Here is a 14,549-nt window from a genome sequence, read left to right as displayed (position 1 = left end):
AGCGCAGGTGAGGGGGTCCGCGGCCGTTGGGCCTCGCGCCGCGCTGGGAGCCATGTCAGAGTGGGTGTCCTACTACCGGAGCGAGGGGCCGGAGGAGCAGGAGGAGGAGGAGGAGCAGCAGGAGGAGGCGGCTGAGGCGGTCGGTAAGGGTCGTCCCCCGTCGTCCCCCCCCCGCCACGGAGGGCAGCCCCGGGTCCGCTGCCCTCGGGGGTCAGCGGTGGAGGGGGCCGCTGCTAAAACTGTTTCGCCCCCCTTTCCGTAGCGAACTACAGGTTCTCAGGTCGGGACAGCCTCATTTTCTTAGTCGATGCCTCCCAGGCCATGTTTGAATCCGATGGGGACGGAGTGACTCCCTTCGACATGACCATCCAGGTAAGGCTGCTCAGGGAGCCTCAGCGCGCTTCACAGGCCCTCCAGGAATCGCCTTCGACACTGCCATGGCTATGGCTACCGGGTTGTCGCTCTGCCTGGTCTGTTGGTGTAAGGGCACTGTGAAACTCGAGCAACTCAGATGGCTGAATGGCTGTGGGTTTGGAAAGATCCATTGTCTGATGGGCCGTGTCCAGAGTTCAGGTGAGGGAAATGTTTATTGAATGAGCGAGCAATCCACAATCGGGGTGGTTTATTTAAAAGATGTTTATTCATGTTCATTGATGCTGATTATAGAAGGGGAATGGTAATGAAGAATGTGTAAGGCTGTGTAATGAAAAAAAGCCTCTCAAAAAACAAGATCCCAAATTCTTTCTCCTGTTGAAATTTACCTTGAAGCATTTGTTACAGTTCTTCTGTTTGCTAGAGTCTACTTGTATAAACTGCTAATTGCCAGAGACAAAACTTTTGCATCCTTACTGCAACTGATGTTCTTCATATTTTGACCTGTGTGCATTTTTTTTTCAGTGTATCCGGAATGTATATACCAGCAAAATTATTAGTAGTGACAGGGACCTGTTAAGTGTCGTGTTCTATGGTACAGAAAAGAACAAGAACTCAGCAGATTTCAAGCACATCTATGTTCTTCAGGAGCTGGACAATCCAGGTAAAGGCAGTAACGTGACATGATGGTTATGTGGAAAGATGAAGCAAGGAAATCTGTGTAGTAGCATTGTCAGTAGCTGATCTCTCTGGAAGCAGAGAGCTATCAGATAAACAAAAAATTCCTGTTACTGAGATGCGTTGGCAGAGGGGGAGATTTAGAAATTTATTGAAAGCTTAGAAACTTAGTGGGAACTTAGCTTTTTCTGTTATAGTTGGTGCAGATCCCTTTCCTATGTCTTCCTCTATTTTAACATGGTGGTTCACTTGCTGTCTGCTAAACCTAAGAGGATCTCAACAGAACTCTTGAAAGCCCATCATGTGTCTGCTGCGTTTCAGAAAAGTGCATGTACATGCTAGGGCACCACGGATTCCAGCTGATGGAGAGTATCACAGAATGGCTGAGGTTGGATGGGATTTCTGGAGATCATCTTGTCCAAACCCCCTTCTCAAGCAGGGTCAGCTAGAACAGGTGGTCCAGTGTATTAACCTGTTTGGGGTGTTCCATCTTTTATTTTTGTAGTAAGTTTTGCAATTCTTGAATTCAGGTCTTCCATTTTCTTAGAATTTCTTAGAATTACCTAGCATCTGCTTGATAATGAGTGCCAGTTGCTGAATTGGAAAAGGTAGTAAGAGGAGTGGAAAGAATGCATGCTAGTGGTGACAAATTCTCTGACAGCAGAGAGTCTTGTGGGGGGATTTTGTGTACTAGCTTTTAATAGCGGCCTTTATCTCTGAGGAGGTTTGATGGTAGTTTTTTTAACCAGGAGGTGCAAGTTTAATAACACATGGGGTTCTCCTGAAAGAACTGTGCCTTGTCCTAGTTTCAGAATTAATTACAATGGGGACCTGACAACACTGCCCTAGGTTCTTCTCCCTTTTCTGGCAGCAAGCGCCTTAGGCTTCTCGGTCATCCTTTTTCTTCCTCCTTCCCTGCTTGCCTTTTTCCCTGCGTTAGAGGCAGTAGCTTTGCCGTGCTGATAAAGACAGTGCAGGTGAAAGGTGGGTGTTATAAAGGAAGAGAATTGTGTATTTGCTGCCCCTGGAGAGCAGCGTGTTCTGGAGAAGGAAAAAAATACTATAGTTAGCTATTATGCAGTACATAATTATGAATGCTTATGCTATTAATTAAATGACAGCTGAGGAGATGAAAGTAAAATAGTAAATGGGGGGGACTGTCCTGGTTTCGGCTGGGATAGAGTTAATTTTCTTCCTAGTAGCAGGCACAGTGCTGTGTTTTGGATTTGATATGAGAATAATGTTGATAACACACTGATGGTTTAGTTGTTGCTAAGTACTGCTTATGCTAGTCAAGGACTTTTCAGCTTCCCATGCTCTGCCAGGTGCACAAGAAACTGGGAGGGGGCACAGCCAGAAGAGTTGATCTAAACTAGCCAAAGGGCTATTCCATACCATATGACGTCATGCTCAGTATATAAACTAGGGGGGGTTGGCCGGGGAGCAGCGATCGCTGCTCAGGAACTGGCTGGGTATTGATTGGCGGGTGGTGAGCAATTGCATTGTGCATCACTTGCTTTGTATATTATTATTACTATTGTTATTATTACTACTACTGTTTTACTTTATTTCAATTATTAAACTGTTCTTATCTCAACCCGGGAGTTTTTCTCACTCTTACTCTTCCGATTCTCTCCCCCATCCCATTGGGGTTGGAGGAGTGAGCAAGTGGCTGTGTGGTGCTTAGTTGCTGGCTGGGGCTAAACCATGACAGGGGAAAACACATTTTCAGATGAGACTTCAAAAGTGCTATAGAATTTGAGTGAAGGACAAAGGAAGAAGCTCTGCAGAATGCAGTAGCTGAAAAGTGAAAGCTTGTCTCTTTTTGTAGAGTTATGGGAGAAGATGGAGAATCTGCTATTAGGCAGGTGGGAAAAGGAGTCAGAGTTGGGCTGGAGTAATCCACAGAGCTTTAAAAAGATTGTCAATGCCTGCCCTGAATGTTACTGTGCTCCGTGTAGCGATCTATGGGCTGAATCTGACCTCTAGGTTGATGCTATCTGGCATGCAGGGCAAGGAAGCAGGAGGAATTCTCCACCTTCCCAACGTGCCGTGGAGATGCAGGATGTATTTCAGCCTCCTCTCCTTTCTCTGCTGGTGCAGCAGTCTGCCATGCCTCTGCAGCGGGTGCAATTGCTGCCTTTCCTGCTGAGAACTTGTCCTTTCAGTGTAGAGGGTTTGTGTTCTTTGATCGCTGCTTGTTTCCCTCCCCCAGCAGGAAAGTCCTCTTGGCCCTAGTAGGTGCTTTCAAGTGGTAACCGGCTTGCAATACTGCAAATGTTAGGCTATCCGCAACAATTTTCTCAGCCAGGTGATGGAAGGGCACTGCCACAGAGGTGCTAGGGGACATTACTCAGACATCAGCTGCAAGGGACCCTCGGTGCATGTTTTGAAGAGTTTGTGGTACTTCCTTTGGTATTTGTAATGCATGTGAATGCTGTTATTGCCCCTAGGTGCAAAGCGTGTTCTAGAGCTGGACCGCTACAAGGGAGATGAAGGACGAGTGCTTTTCCATGAGACCTTTGGCCACAATGCTGATTATTCACTGGGTGAAGCACTCTGGGCCTGCTCTAATCTCTTCAGTGATGTCCAAGTCAGACTGAGCCACAAAAGGATCATGCTCTTCACCAATGAGGATGACCCTCATGCGAATGACAGTGCTAAAGCCAAGCTGGCCAGGACCAGAGCTGGTGATCTGAGAGACACAGGTCATTATTTTCCCCTTTAATTTCAGGCAAAATAAAAGTGATGTATGCTTGCAGCAGATACTAACTGCGCATTGCAAGTTTATGATGGAAAAAGAATGTAAGATCATCAGAACTGGGGAATTGTTCTGAGGCTTTCTAAATTAGAAATTTGGTATCTAATCTAAATTAGAAAATCTGTTATCCAATTTGGTATTCAACAACTAACACTTATTTTCTAGGATCTGTTTTTCTACTCTGATAGTATAAATCAGGACTTGAGAGGGCCGTGGAAAACGCACTCTACTTTATTTCATTGTTCCACCATTTTCCAGGAAGGGAATAATAACACTAAGTTAACACAAAAGGAAAATTACTTTAATGGCTCCATTTTGAATTAGCTGAAGAACAGCAACCTGAGCTCAGAGACTAGAGAGCAAATGCTTCATTAGCTCAACTATGTAGCTGAGATAACCAGTATTTTTGGAGTTCAGCAGGTGTGCAGGATCTAGAAGCTGTGAGGCTTCCTTAATCCATTAGCTCTTATAACTGGGAAAGGGGAATTTCTGAACTCATTACTTCCCTCTGTGCTTGAGGTAAGATTATGTTTTACAGGAGCTTGTCAGAGCTGTTTCATTCACAGTGTTGTCCAGATTCTTAATTAGGGAGGAGACATTTTCTGTGCTATGATGTTTTGACTGGAGTTGAAGAATCTTTTGCCTCTTTCCCTAGAAACTTTGACATCTGATGCAGATGACAATTTGGAGCTTATTCTTGCTTAAATTCTTTGCTTAGATAGAGAAATCTGAGAGTGCTGAGAAACACGCAGATGTAAGAAAAAAGCAGTTTCTGTGATCCTCCTGTCTCTTACTTTGTTTCTAGGTATCATACTGGACTTGATGCACTTGAAGAAGCCTGGAGGGTTTGATATGTCTTTGTTCTACAGAGATATCATAAATATAGCAGAGGATGAGGACCTTGGGATCCAACCTGAGGAGTCAGAGAAACTGGAACATCTCATGAAGAAAGTGCGAGCAAAGGAGACAAAGAAACGGGCTTTAGTCAGGTTTGTGCCTAGTTATGGTATTTCATTTAATGGAGTCACTTGATGTTATTTTTAGACTGCATCTCACCTCCCTCTTCTGGAGTGATTGGTCTATAAAGGCATTGGTGCTTACATTCCTCAACCTTAATTCCTTAGTCCAAGATTGGTGTTTCTTCCATAGCTTCCAAGGATATTTGTCCTTGGTGGATGAGAAGAGCGGAGAGTGAAGCTAGGCCTCCTTTTTTCCTCTCCTTGTGTGACCTCTCCTGGATTGAGCTTGGCCAGAAATGACCATTTCTCAAAAAATTACATAATTGCCAAGTAAAATACTTACCAAAAAATCTGCAACAAGTAAAATGGTTAGTTTATAGTGAAATCTGATTGAAATGAGGCTTTTCTCACTAGTGTTAACTTAGAAAAATTTCACCTCAATGTGACTGGTTGGTATTTTGGCCTATTATTTAATAGTTATATGGGGCCAGTCTGTCTAGGCACTTGGTGTGGATTCACACAGCCTTGATATTTATGATCTCCTACTGAAAGATTAGAGATACTTACAGAGAGATTAAAGGGATCTTGACAAAGCAGATAGAAAGTATTTTTGGAACCACATCCTCCGTGACAGTTGCTTTTTTTTTTTTTTTTAATGAGTGAGTTCATAACAGAATGATGCGGAAGCACAGTAAGGGAATGAATTTCACAGCTTAGTGTTTTTTTAATATATGTTAAAAAAATCCCAACCTGAGCTGTTGTCATTGGCATTCTTGCTCCTGCTCACAGCTTTATTTTCCTCTTCTGGGAATGTTCCTCAAGTTTTCTAGTAATTGAGGAGGAAGAATCCCATGCCAGTGATACCTTTTAGAGGAGAGAAAGTAACATTCACAGTAATTCACTGTTCTGTTCTCAGAACTTGAAGATTACCTCCAATTTTAAACCTTTACTTCTGAATTTTTCTCTAACTTCTGACTTTTTTTCTTAAATCGTGGTATTGTTTGTCTTGATGGGGTTCTTTTGGGGAATTTTGCCTTCTGCATAAACAGCTCTGTGAATTCAGAGGTCACATTGCATTAAGCACAAGTGGGGTGCCCAAATGTGAACTTGTCCTGTGCTCTGCTTGAGCATAACTGCCCTTCAGAGTGAAAAAAGGTGAAAGAAATATGGTAGATTATTTGTGTTTAAATCATGTTTATGACCAGAAATGACAGCATTGCAAGAATGTTTTTATACAAGCGAGATTATAACTCAAGTAGTAGTATGTTTCCAGAGATACATGTGATTTTGGGGGAGGAGAATAGGAGGAGGTCAGAGAAAATAACTTACCTGAGGTGGTTACTTTCTTTTGCAGAAATGATCTTTCAGAAGTCTCAAGCCTGTATCTGCTTTTTTACACAGGTTAAATCTGTATCTGAACAAAGATCTGTCACTTTCTGTTGGTGTTTACAACCTTGTTCAAAAAGCTTATAAGCCGTACCCAGTGAAGCTTTATCGGGGAACTAATGAACCGGTTAAAATAAAAACAAGGATGTTTAATGGAAAAACAGGCAGCTTGCTCCTGCCTAGTGACACAAAAAGGGCTCAGGTAACATATTGATTATGTGCCTGTTTTTTCCTGTCTTTGTGACGTGTGTGGGGGGAGATGCTGATGCTCTTGCTGCTTTTGTTTGTGTACTTCACTTTCAGGATCAGACGCAGAAATACTTACATCTGTATGCCCCTGGGGATAGCCTGATCACTTTGTAAGCTATGCAGAGTGAGAGTGGGTTGTTTCTCTGGCATGACTGTCAAGGGAAAGCATAGCTGCTGGTGGAAGTGCATTCAGGAACACAGGTCATTTCTTTCTGTAAGGCAGAACCAGGTTGTCAGAGCCTGACCTTATGTGGCCTTGTGCTATCACTGCTGGTGTTATCTTTTGATTCATTAGGAACAGATTTTGTCCATTTTATTAAACTTACAAGTGTGAATCACAGGAGGGTGGGGGTGGAGCTCTTTTCCAAACAAGAAAAAGGGCATATTACCTTTGTTTTTTGTTATTTTGTTCTTTGCTTTGGCTTCCTGCTTGATGGTTTGGCTGATGTAGATTGAATGTCAAGCTCTGTTCAGGCACAGCTTTATTTCAAAGCAGGATATACAGTTGCTAGGTATATTGTCACAATGCACTTTGTGTGTTCTTCCATGTCAAAGGCTCCTAAAGTTGTTGTCTTAAGATTAAATATTAAGTTTATTTATACTGGACATCAGTTTCTTGAAATAAAGTACAGGAGATGAACAGAAAGCTGAGTGTTAAGCCCTGATGTCTAACTTCAGCAGCTGGACTACAATATGCTTTCATTTTTGTGGCGTATGAATGATGCTTCAAAAGCACTGTTTCTCAGTCACTGTTTCTGTAAGGAGTGGGTAGCTGACATGCATCTGCTGAAGCAAGTTTAGAATCAGACAGGACCTCTGAAAATGTCTGGTCCAACCCAGCCCAGAGCAAGACTCACAAAACCAGATCAGGTTGTTCAGGGTTTGTTTGGGACAGCTCTGAAGAACTCCAAGGATGAGATGTGACAGCCTCTCTGTGCCAGGGCTTAACCATTGTCTTAGGAAAGTGCATTTAACTCATGTCCAGGTGGAATTTCCCTTGGGATAGTGGTCACAGACTGTGACTTGCCATTTCAGTGTGCACTAATGGTGAGAATTTGCTCTGTCTTGTCTATAACCCTCTTTTCAGTAGTGGAAGACAGCAATTGCGTCCTCTTCCTGCGCCCCCTGCCCCCCTTCCCCTCCCCCCCCCCCCTTTTTTTTTTATGCTGGCAGCACTACTATCTGCTCTTCCCTGGTTTAGACATATGGAAAACGGCAGATTGTGATGGAGAAAGAGGAAACAGAAGAATTGAAACGGTTTGATTCTCCAGGCTTGTTTCTGATTGGCTTCAAACCACTTTCAATGCTAAAACATCACCACCATATCAAGCCTTCCCAGTTCATACATCCTGAGGAGTCCCTAGTAAATGGTAAGTAAAGATGGCAAGAGAAGATTCACCACCTTGTATTAGGGTAGCCAGCTGATGTATAGTGTGTTTGAGTGGGGATCACTGAGTGTAAAATCTTAAAGAAAAACTTAATCTTGCTAATGTTAAAAAGTATAGAATTAACTCTTACTGCCCCTCCAGCTGCAGTTAATTCTTGTTTTCTTCAATAGCAGATTGGGCTTCATGTTTCATCCATCATAACAAACAGTTAATCAAACTATGCAGGTGTAGTCCCAAAACATTTGGTTTTGTCATTCATGAAAGTGAAGGACCCTAGTACTTGACAAGAAGGCAAAGGTGGTTAAAAAAAACCCCGAACAAAAACTAACCCCCAAACCAGTGAAGATAATTGCTGTTTTTAAGTCCATATCAGGTAGGAGTGGAAACACAATACTCAGGAAGTATGACTGAATTAACAGCACTTCATGGGCTTGTAAAGAGAGGAGGAAAGGATGCTTAGGATTTCTGTTTTCCCCCTTTTTATGTGTATATGTAAGTCTGCTTACCTAGAAATACAGTATTAATGTATCCCAAGCTGCAATAGTAAAGAAAAAAACTCCAGTTTCTCAATCTACTAGTGGATAAAGAGGACTGAGTCATGAACAGATGCTTTGCAGTGTTTGACTAAAGAACCTTTACGCTAGCTTCTCCAGCTTAGCAGTTTCCTGAATCAAGCACCTTGCTTATATGTCAGTCTTTTCCTGACCACCATATCTGGTAAAATACAAAGCAAACATGGGCCTCAAGAGAGGAATATTGCAATCTGAATTCTTCATGTGTTACTTCTATAAAAGGTCCTATGGTGTGCTGCTACTATGATGTCCCACCAGACCAGAAAGAGGCTTTGTAGATACCTATTTTCAATTTTCAACTATATTTCATTGCTCATATGCTAGTGATTTAATTTCTTTCACCAGAACTCTCACTGCTCTGGTCAGGAGAGACACTAACATTGTCATTTTCGAGGGCTCCCCCTTCCAAAAGTTGCTTTTTACCTCTGGAATATTGCAAGCATCTCGAAGAAGTCAGAGGTATTGAAACTGTAATATCTAGGGTTACATTCCTGAACAAGGGAGCAAAGCTGTAAATCTGACCAATACAGTCTTTACTTTGCAGGGAGTACAACGCTATTTAATGCCTTACTTATGAAATGCTTGGAGAAGGAGGTGATGGCTCTGTGCCGATACACTGCCCGCCGGAACACTCCCCCTCGCTTCGTGGCCCTGGTTCCCCAGGAGGAAGAGGTGGATGAGCAGAAAGTGCAGATAGCCCCTCCAGGTATGGGAAGAGATGCTGCCTTTCCCTGCACGATTGGATGCAGTCAGCGTAATAGACTCCTGGATTGTGTAAAAATATTCTTGGTGCTGCTCCCCTTAAAACTGGGGAGAGTGCTTTCCAACATCCCTTTTCTTCAGTTTTGTTATTGTAAGCATCTGATGTTGAATCTATTTTTAAAACTCCAGTTGCATCAGTGCTTGCGGAGGTGTAACATGGGTACAGTTTTTTCCTGCCTCCTACCTTTTTTTTAGCAGATTCAAGTAACTGACCTAAAAATTAAAAGCCCTTATTTTCTGTTTGCTGGCTAGACAGAATGTCTTTCCTTTATTTTATTGTATCCTTGGATACATTTTAAAGCCTTAAATAAATAATCTCACCTACTGAGCCTCGCACATTAGCAGCTGAATGGGGAATGAATAGGGAGCAAAGGCAGACTCTTGCTCTTTTCCGTTTTCTCACCTCTTTAACTGGAAAATCCTCTTCCGGGAAGGATGTAAAGTAGGGGAATAATGCTGCTTGTGTACAATGTAAAGCATTTCAGAAATTAAATGTTGGCATTAACTTAATTTTCAAACAAGCTTTTTTTCAGGCTCATATCTGGTGAGAGATGGGGAAGGTGCACAAGCTGATCTCCTGTATAAAAAGCCGGCGACAAGTTTCCAGCTCTTAGCTATGCATTTAGTTTGAATCTTTCAAAAAGCCATTAGTGATGTTGGTTATATACATTGAGATTGGGATTGAGTGTCATGCTGTGGGTACTAGGAGGTATTATGGATTGCTGTTGTTTACAGCAAAATAGTAGCTAGTTTGGGGAGTCATCAGACCTAGCTAATAAGCATCTTGGTCTTTCCCATAAATTATTGTTTTGAGGTGATGGTTCTGCATAACTGTTGTCTGCTCTCTCTCTCCTGTGTAGGTTTCCACATGATTTTCCTACCATACGCAGATGACAAACGGAATGTTGATTTTACAGAAAAGGTGCCAGCTAGTCGAGAGCAGGTGGACAAAATGAAGGAAATAATTCAAAAACTCCGATTCAGATACAGGTACATGGAGATAAATAGTGTGCGTGTGAGAGGGTGGCACGGGGAAGAAAACACAACACTATTGCTTGCTCTGCTGCATATGCTCTTCAGCTGTGCTGTCCACAAGATGGGATTTTGATGCATTTTGATGCAAATTGCTTCCCTTTGCGGAAGCTTTGTCCAAAATTTATTCTTAATTATTCTGAATACCCAAGCACCACGTACACTATGTAGCACGTTCTGGAGTTCTTTATAGAATTGCTCTTGTTCTCTGGGCTGTTGTCATTTGTTGCAGAGGTATCACATTTTATTGTGGTTCTGCCAAGCTATTGCAGATCAGACCTGGATTGTTTAAATTGGAGCACTTCAGAGACTAGTTAGGTCTTTTTTATTATAGATAGGATAAATATTATCAAGTGCTTTTATAGGACATTTTTTTCTAGGTATGTGGAAAGTAGCATAACTGATATTAAAGTAGAATGCCACTGCCTCCGTTTGTCTCGCACAGCTTTCCTAGTCTGACACAACTTTCTAATGTGGTTGATGCATGACGGAACAGTGATTCAGCAGGTAAATTGGAAAGAAGAAAAGCAGTTCTTCCGATGAGATGGATTGTTATGTGGGAAAGAGGGGAGTTTTACTTTGAAATAGATTGGTGGCAGATCTTATGCGTCTTGTCTGTCTTGGCAGCATGCATTGACATTTTGGGGGATTCTTGACAGGCCTGACAGCTTTGAGAACCCAGTTTTGCAGCAGCATTTCAGGAATCTGGAGGCTTTAGCGCTGGATATGATGGAACCGGAACAAGCTGAGGATCTTACAAGTGAGAATTATTGGTGGGTGTGAAGGGAGGTGGGGTAGAGGGCTCTTGACTTTGTTCTAAGTTAGAGATGTGCTACTAAAAAAACGAATGTCTTTTAAAAAATATTTTAGTTTTGTGCAGTTCTAAGATGTAGAATTCTGGATGTGTCCATTCTGAAATACTGAAACCTTACTTCCTAATGCTGTCACTTTTAAGATAAAGGGAAAATTGATCACTTTACCCACCAAAATTAAAATTGAATCACCTTTTTTCTATGGTGACAAATGTTTTCTCTGAAATTCCTCTCTTCAAGAGTCTAATTAATATTTCAGTCTGATAAATGGGCAGAATTAGAGACTATTCTGCTAGGAGGCAATGATGCCACCTTGTGGCTCTGAGAGTTTCTATAGAACAATATCTTGTCAAAGGATGGAAACCTACCTAAAGGGGAAGTTCCTTTTTTAAAATTATGTTGTACTCCAGGACTAGGGTTAGAGTAACTATTTGTCTCTTCTGAAGTGATACGTAACAAATAATCTAGGTCCCTGTGCTAGATATCATACAGGCACATGACAGAAACAAGCTGTTCTGCCTCAAACTACTCGCAACCTTAGACAGTAACCTGTTGTATTTTAAACATCTGAGATTAGACTTGGGTAACAGTGCAACCAGGTAGGAGATCTATATCACTTCCACCGTGTCAGTTTTGTTCTGCATATATACATTCTGTTCAAGGTATGTGTGAGTCCATTAGGTATGTAAAATACAAACTTTTGACATTACCAAGAGCTGTAAATTTCTCATTTGTGAATATCATAACACAGGTCTTTGCATTTTGCGTACTTGAAAGACACTTGCATGCTAGCTATTACAGAAGCACAATTGTATCTGGTGATGGCCTTGTTTAGACTTTCCTGTGATCACTCAGTTTTTGTGAGGGCAGATCTCTCTCTTGCCAGTGCCAAAGGCTGAAAAGATGAACTGCAGGGTGGGCAACCTGGTGGAGGAGTTTAAGCAGCTGGTTTATCCCCCTGACTATGATCCTGATGGGAAGGCTGTAAAGCGAAAACAAGGTAAGTAATGACGGTGCAGACATGCAGCGTGGTGTCTGTGTTCTTTGTTTAGAGGCTTCTCCGTTTTCAGTTGGTCTCATAATTTAAAGAAGCTGCTTGTGCAAGAACTCTACTCATCTCCACCACAAAGTGGATTTATATTCAGTGGTGATTCTTAGAGAGTAGAGGATATTGTGGTATCCAGCTAGAGAACTGCTGGAATGAGAAGCTCCATAGTGAAAAAACAGAGAAGCATGGGAAGCAATGTAGGTAAATTACTGCAAAATATATATTTATTATTATTTTTAGCATTATTAATAACTTTGGGTTTTTTTACAACAGAGTAGTAAAAACGTTCATGCTTCCAGTTTGTGTTCTTGGTGAGGAAGCAGACTTTTAAGCATGGGCTGTTTAGCAAGTCCACGATAGGCATTTTTAGGGCTAAAGGTCTAAGTAACGCTGAGGTATGTGTGTAGTTCAGAGTCTATGAAACTGCATAAAGTGGGAATGTCAGTTAGCTGAACTCCCTGTGGAATAGTTGCATTCTCCTGTCTAGATGAGAATCCCTTAAAAGTTTCATTTGGGGTTGATCTTTCCATCAGAACACAAAGTTTCATATGTGAGTTTGAGATCATTCATATCAATGAAATACAGTATATGACTTATGTACTGACACCTACTTCATAAAACAAAATATGGAAACTAGGTCCGTGAGTGTGTACGTAGCTGTTAAAGTACCATGTGCTAACAGCCATTAAGTGTGGTATGTATAAGAAACATTGATGTCTTTCTATTAAGAAATTTTTTAAATCTTTGTGATCTAAAATTTATCTTTCTAGCTTCTGATGGTCAAACTGAGAAGAGACCCAAGGTAGAATTCTCCAAAGATGAGCTGAGGAGTCACGTACAGAAGGGCACTTTAGGCAAGCTCACTGTACCTGTTCTGAAGGACGCATGCAGGCTTTACGGGCTGAAGGGTGGGGGGAAGAAGCAGGAGCTCATGGATGCGATAACTGAATACTTTAATGAGCACTAAGCAGGAGCAGTCAGCCCTGGTTGACACCATCTACTTAAAGTTTTGGTTGTCTTATGTGGATGCTGTGTCTGTTTAATCTTGCCCTGGAAAAGAAGGTGACTAAATGTTGCTGAATCTAAGCAGTGGAGAAACTTTTTACTCTTACTTGTGAAACATCTCTGCAAAGTTGGATTCTGTTCACGGTAGCCAAGGGCAGAATTAAATTCTCTGCTAACTCAGGTCACCCACTGCAAGTAAACACAATTGTGCCTTCCTGGTTTCTTCATAAAAGTTATTTTGGACTTCTTACTTTGCAACACTGGCTATACCATCTTTGCGTCATAAAGACAGCAAAACTCGCTTCAATGGGAGTAAGAAAACAGAATGATCGGTGTTAATGGCACCACATGAATTCAAGCAGCAGGTCAAGTCTGTGTGCTAACAGAGAGTATAAATGTGTTCTGTTACTCTCCCACTCTCCAAAACAGCCAGTCAGTATCAGTACTTGCAATCTAATTGGGTTCTTTTCCCATTATAAAGATTACCAGCAGATTGTAAAGGAGAAAATCATTACTGGGAATCAGTAGCCACTCCTTTGGGCAAAAAGCCAACATTTCACAAAGCTGCACAGCCACGTCTTCCATTTTGAAATGGTAATAGCAAAAGCTGGTTTAAAAAGGGGGGGGGCGGGGGGAAAGTCACGTTCCCTGGAAGGCTGCAAACACTTACCCCAATTAAATTACTAGATGGCATAGAGCTTTTCCACCTCTGTAGCAAGTATGAGTCAGACTACTGTGCAGGCTTCTGTACTCAAATCTGTGCTTTAAAAATAAAAAAATACCAAGTTGTGGAGAATAGCCTTTGTTACTTCCAGTATTTTTATTTTTTTAATCATACTTACAGAGGCTGCATCTGAGGCCATCTATGTTTTGGTTTTTAAACTTCCACACCTGGCATGGCCCACTTGTGTTGCAGTGCAAGATGATTAAACCCAATAGTCATTACCCTTGCTCTAGAAAATGGTAGTAATTGTTTAGCTGAACTGAAAATTTCTACGGGATGCAAACGTGGGATACATGAGGTATCCATTTTGGTCTGTGTGGTGTTTTTAGGGATTCCTGTGTTTGGCACACAAACTACTGGGCAACTTATTGAAGAATTAAGTCATATATTAAGGTTGTGCCTGTGCTGTAGTGTGGCACATGTATCAGAACCAGCTGTGACCGCTCTTGGCACTGTGACCACCCTAGCTGTGCCAGCACGCTGCTCACTTCCACCTCCACAGCTCCCCTCGAACGAGCAGCTAGCCCATGTTGAGCTCTGCAGTACTGAAGCTAGGTAGTCTATTACACTTTCAGTCAGCCTCCATTATAGTAGTTATTTTTAATAAAGATTTGTCTAAGCAATCAATTTATTTTGCCTTTTGGCAAAGTTGTTACTGTAAATGCTTGTCTTGGCAAGATTTGAACGCAATAAAATAGAGACTATCCTGTCCTTAATTCTGTGAATTTTCATTCCCCGAATGCCCTTGTTAACTTCTCTCTTGGCTTGCTAACCCCCAGGCACAGTATGTTCCAGGCTTTG

At 41.9% G+C, this 14,549-nt stretch overlaps 1 protein-coding gene across 2 annotated transcripts; it reads left to right on the top strand.

Moving 5' to 3' along the window:
• Nucleotides 1-52: 52 nt before the first annotated feature.
• XRCC6 (X-ray repair cross complementing 6) lies at nt 53-13,427 on the top strand. Of its 2 annotated transcripts, none has more exons than XM_075720243.1 (12): nt 53-143; nt 263-372; nt 1,021-1,036; nt 3,504-3,758; nt 4,617-4,800; nt 6,172-6,358; nt 7,607-7,775; nt 8,910-9,071; nt 9,988-10,117; nt 10,819-10,919; nt 11,858-11,971; nt 12,790-13,427. In XM_075720243.1, the coding sequence occupies exons 1-12, from the start codon at nt 53-55 to the stop codon at nt 12,984-12,986; spliced, it is 1,716 nt and encodes a 571-aa protein (XP_075576358.1). In that variant the 3' UTR covers nt 12,987-13,427. The 2 variants fall into 2 exon arrangements, with proteins under 2 accessions (XP_075576358.1, XP_075576350.1); XM_075720235.1 differs by having other exon boundaries at nt 898-1,036.
• The last annotated feature ends 1,122 nt before the right edge of the window (nt 13,428-14,549 follow it).

This window comes from Pelecanus crispus, chromosome 1 (genome assembly GCF_030463565.1).
Source record: "Pelecanus crispus isolate bPelCri1 chromosome 1, bPelCri1.pri, whole genome shotgun sequence".
NCBI lineage: Eukaryota > Metazoa > Chordata > Aves > Pelecaniformes > Pelecanidae > Pelecanus > Pelecanus crispus.
Note: the sequence above shows the minus strand (reverse complement) of the source record. Positions and strands in the feature narration are given on the sequence as shown.

Bases quoted from the DNA above. Each gene is read 5' to 3' on its own strand.
- XRCC6 (XM_075720235.1), top strand. From the start codon at position 53: ATGTCAGAGTGGGTGTCCTACTACCGGAGCGAGGGGCCGGAGGAGCAG. The intron at 144-262 runs GTAAGGGTCGTC...CCCTTTCCGTAG, and splicing joins GGAGGCGGCTGAGGCGGTCG to CGAACTACAGGTTCTCAGGT. The intron at 3,759-4,616 runs GTCATTATTTTC...CTTTGTTTCTAG, and splicing joins TGGTGATCTGAGAGACACAG to GTATCATACTGGACTTGATG.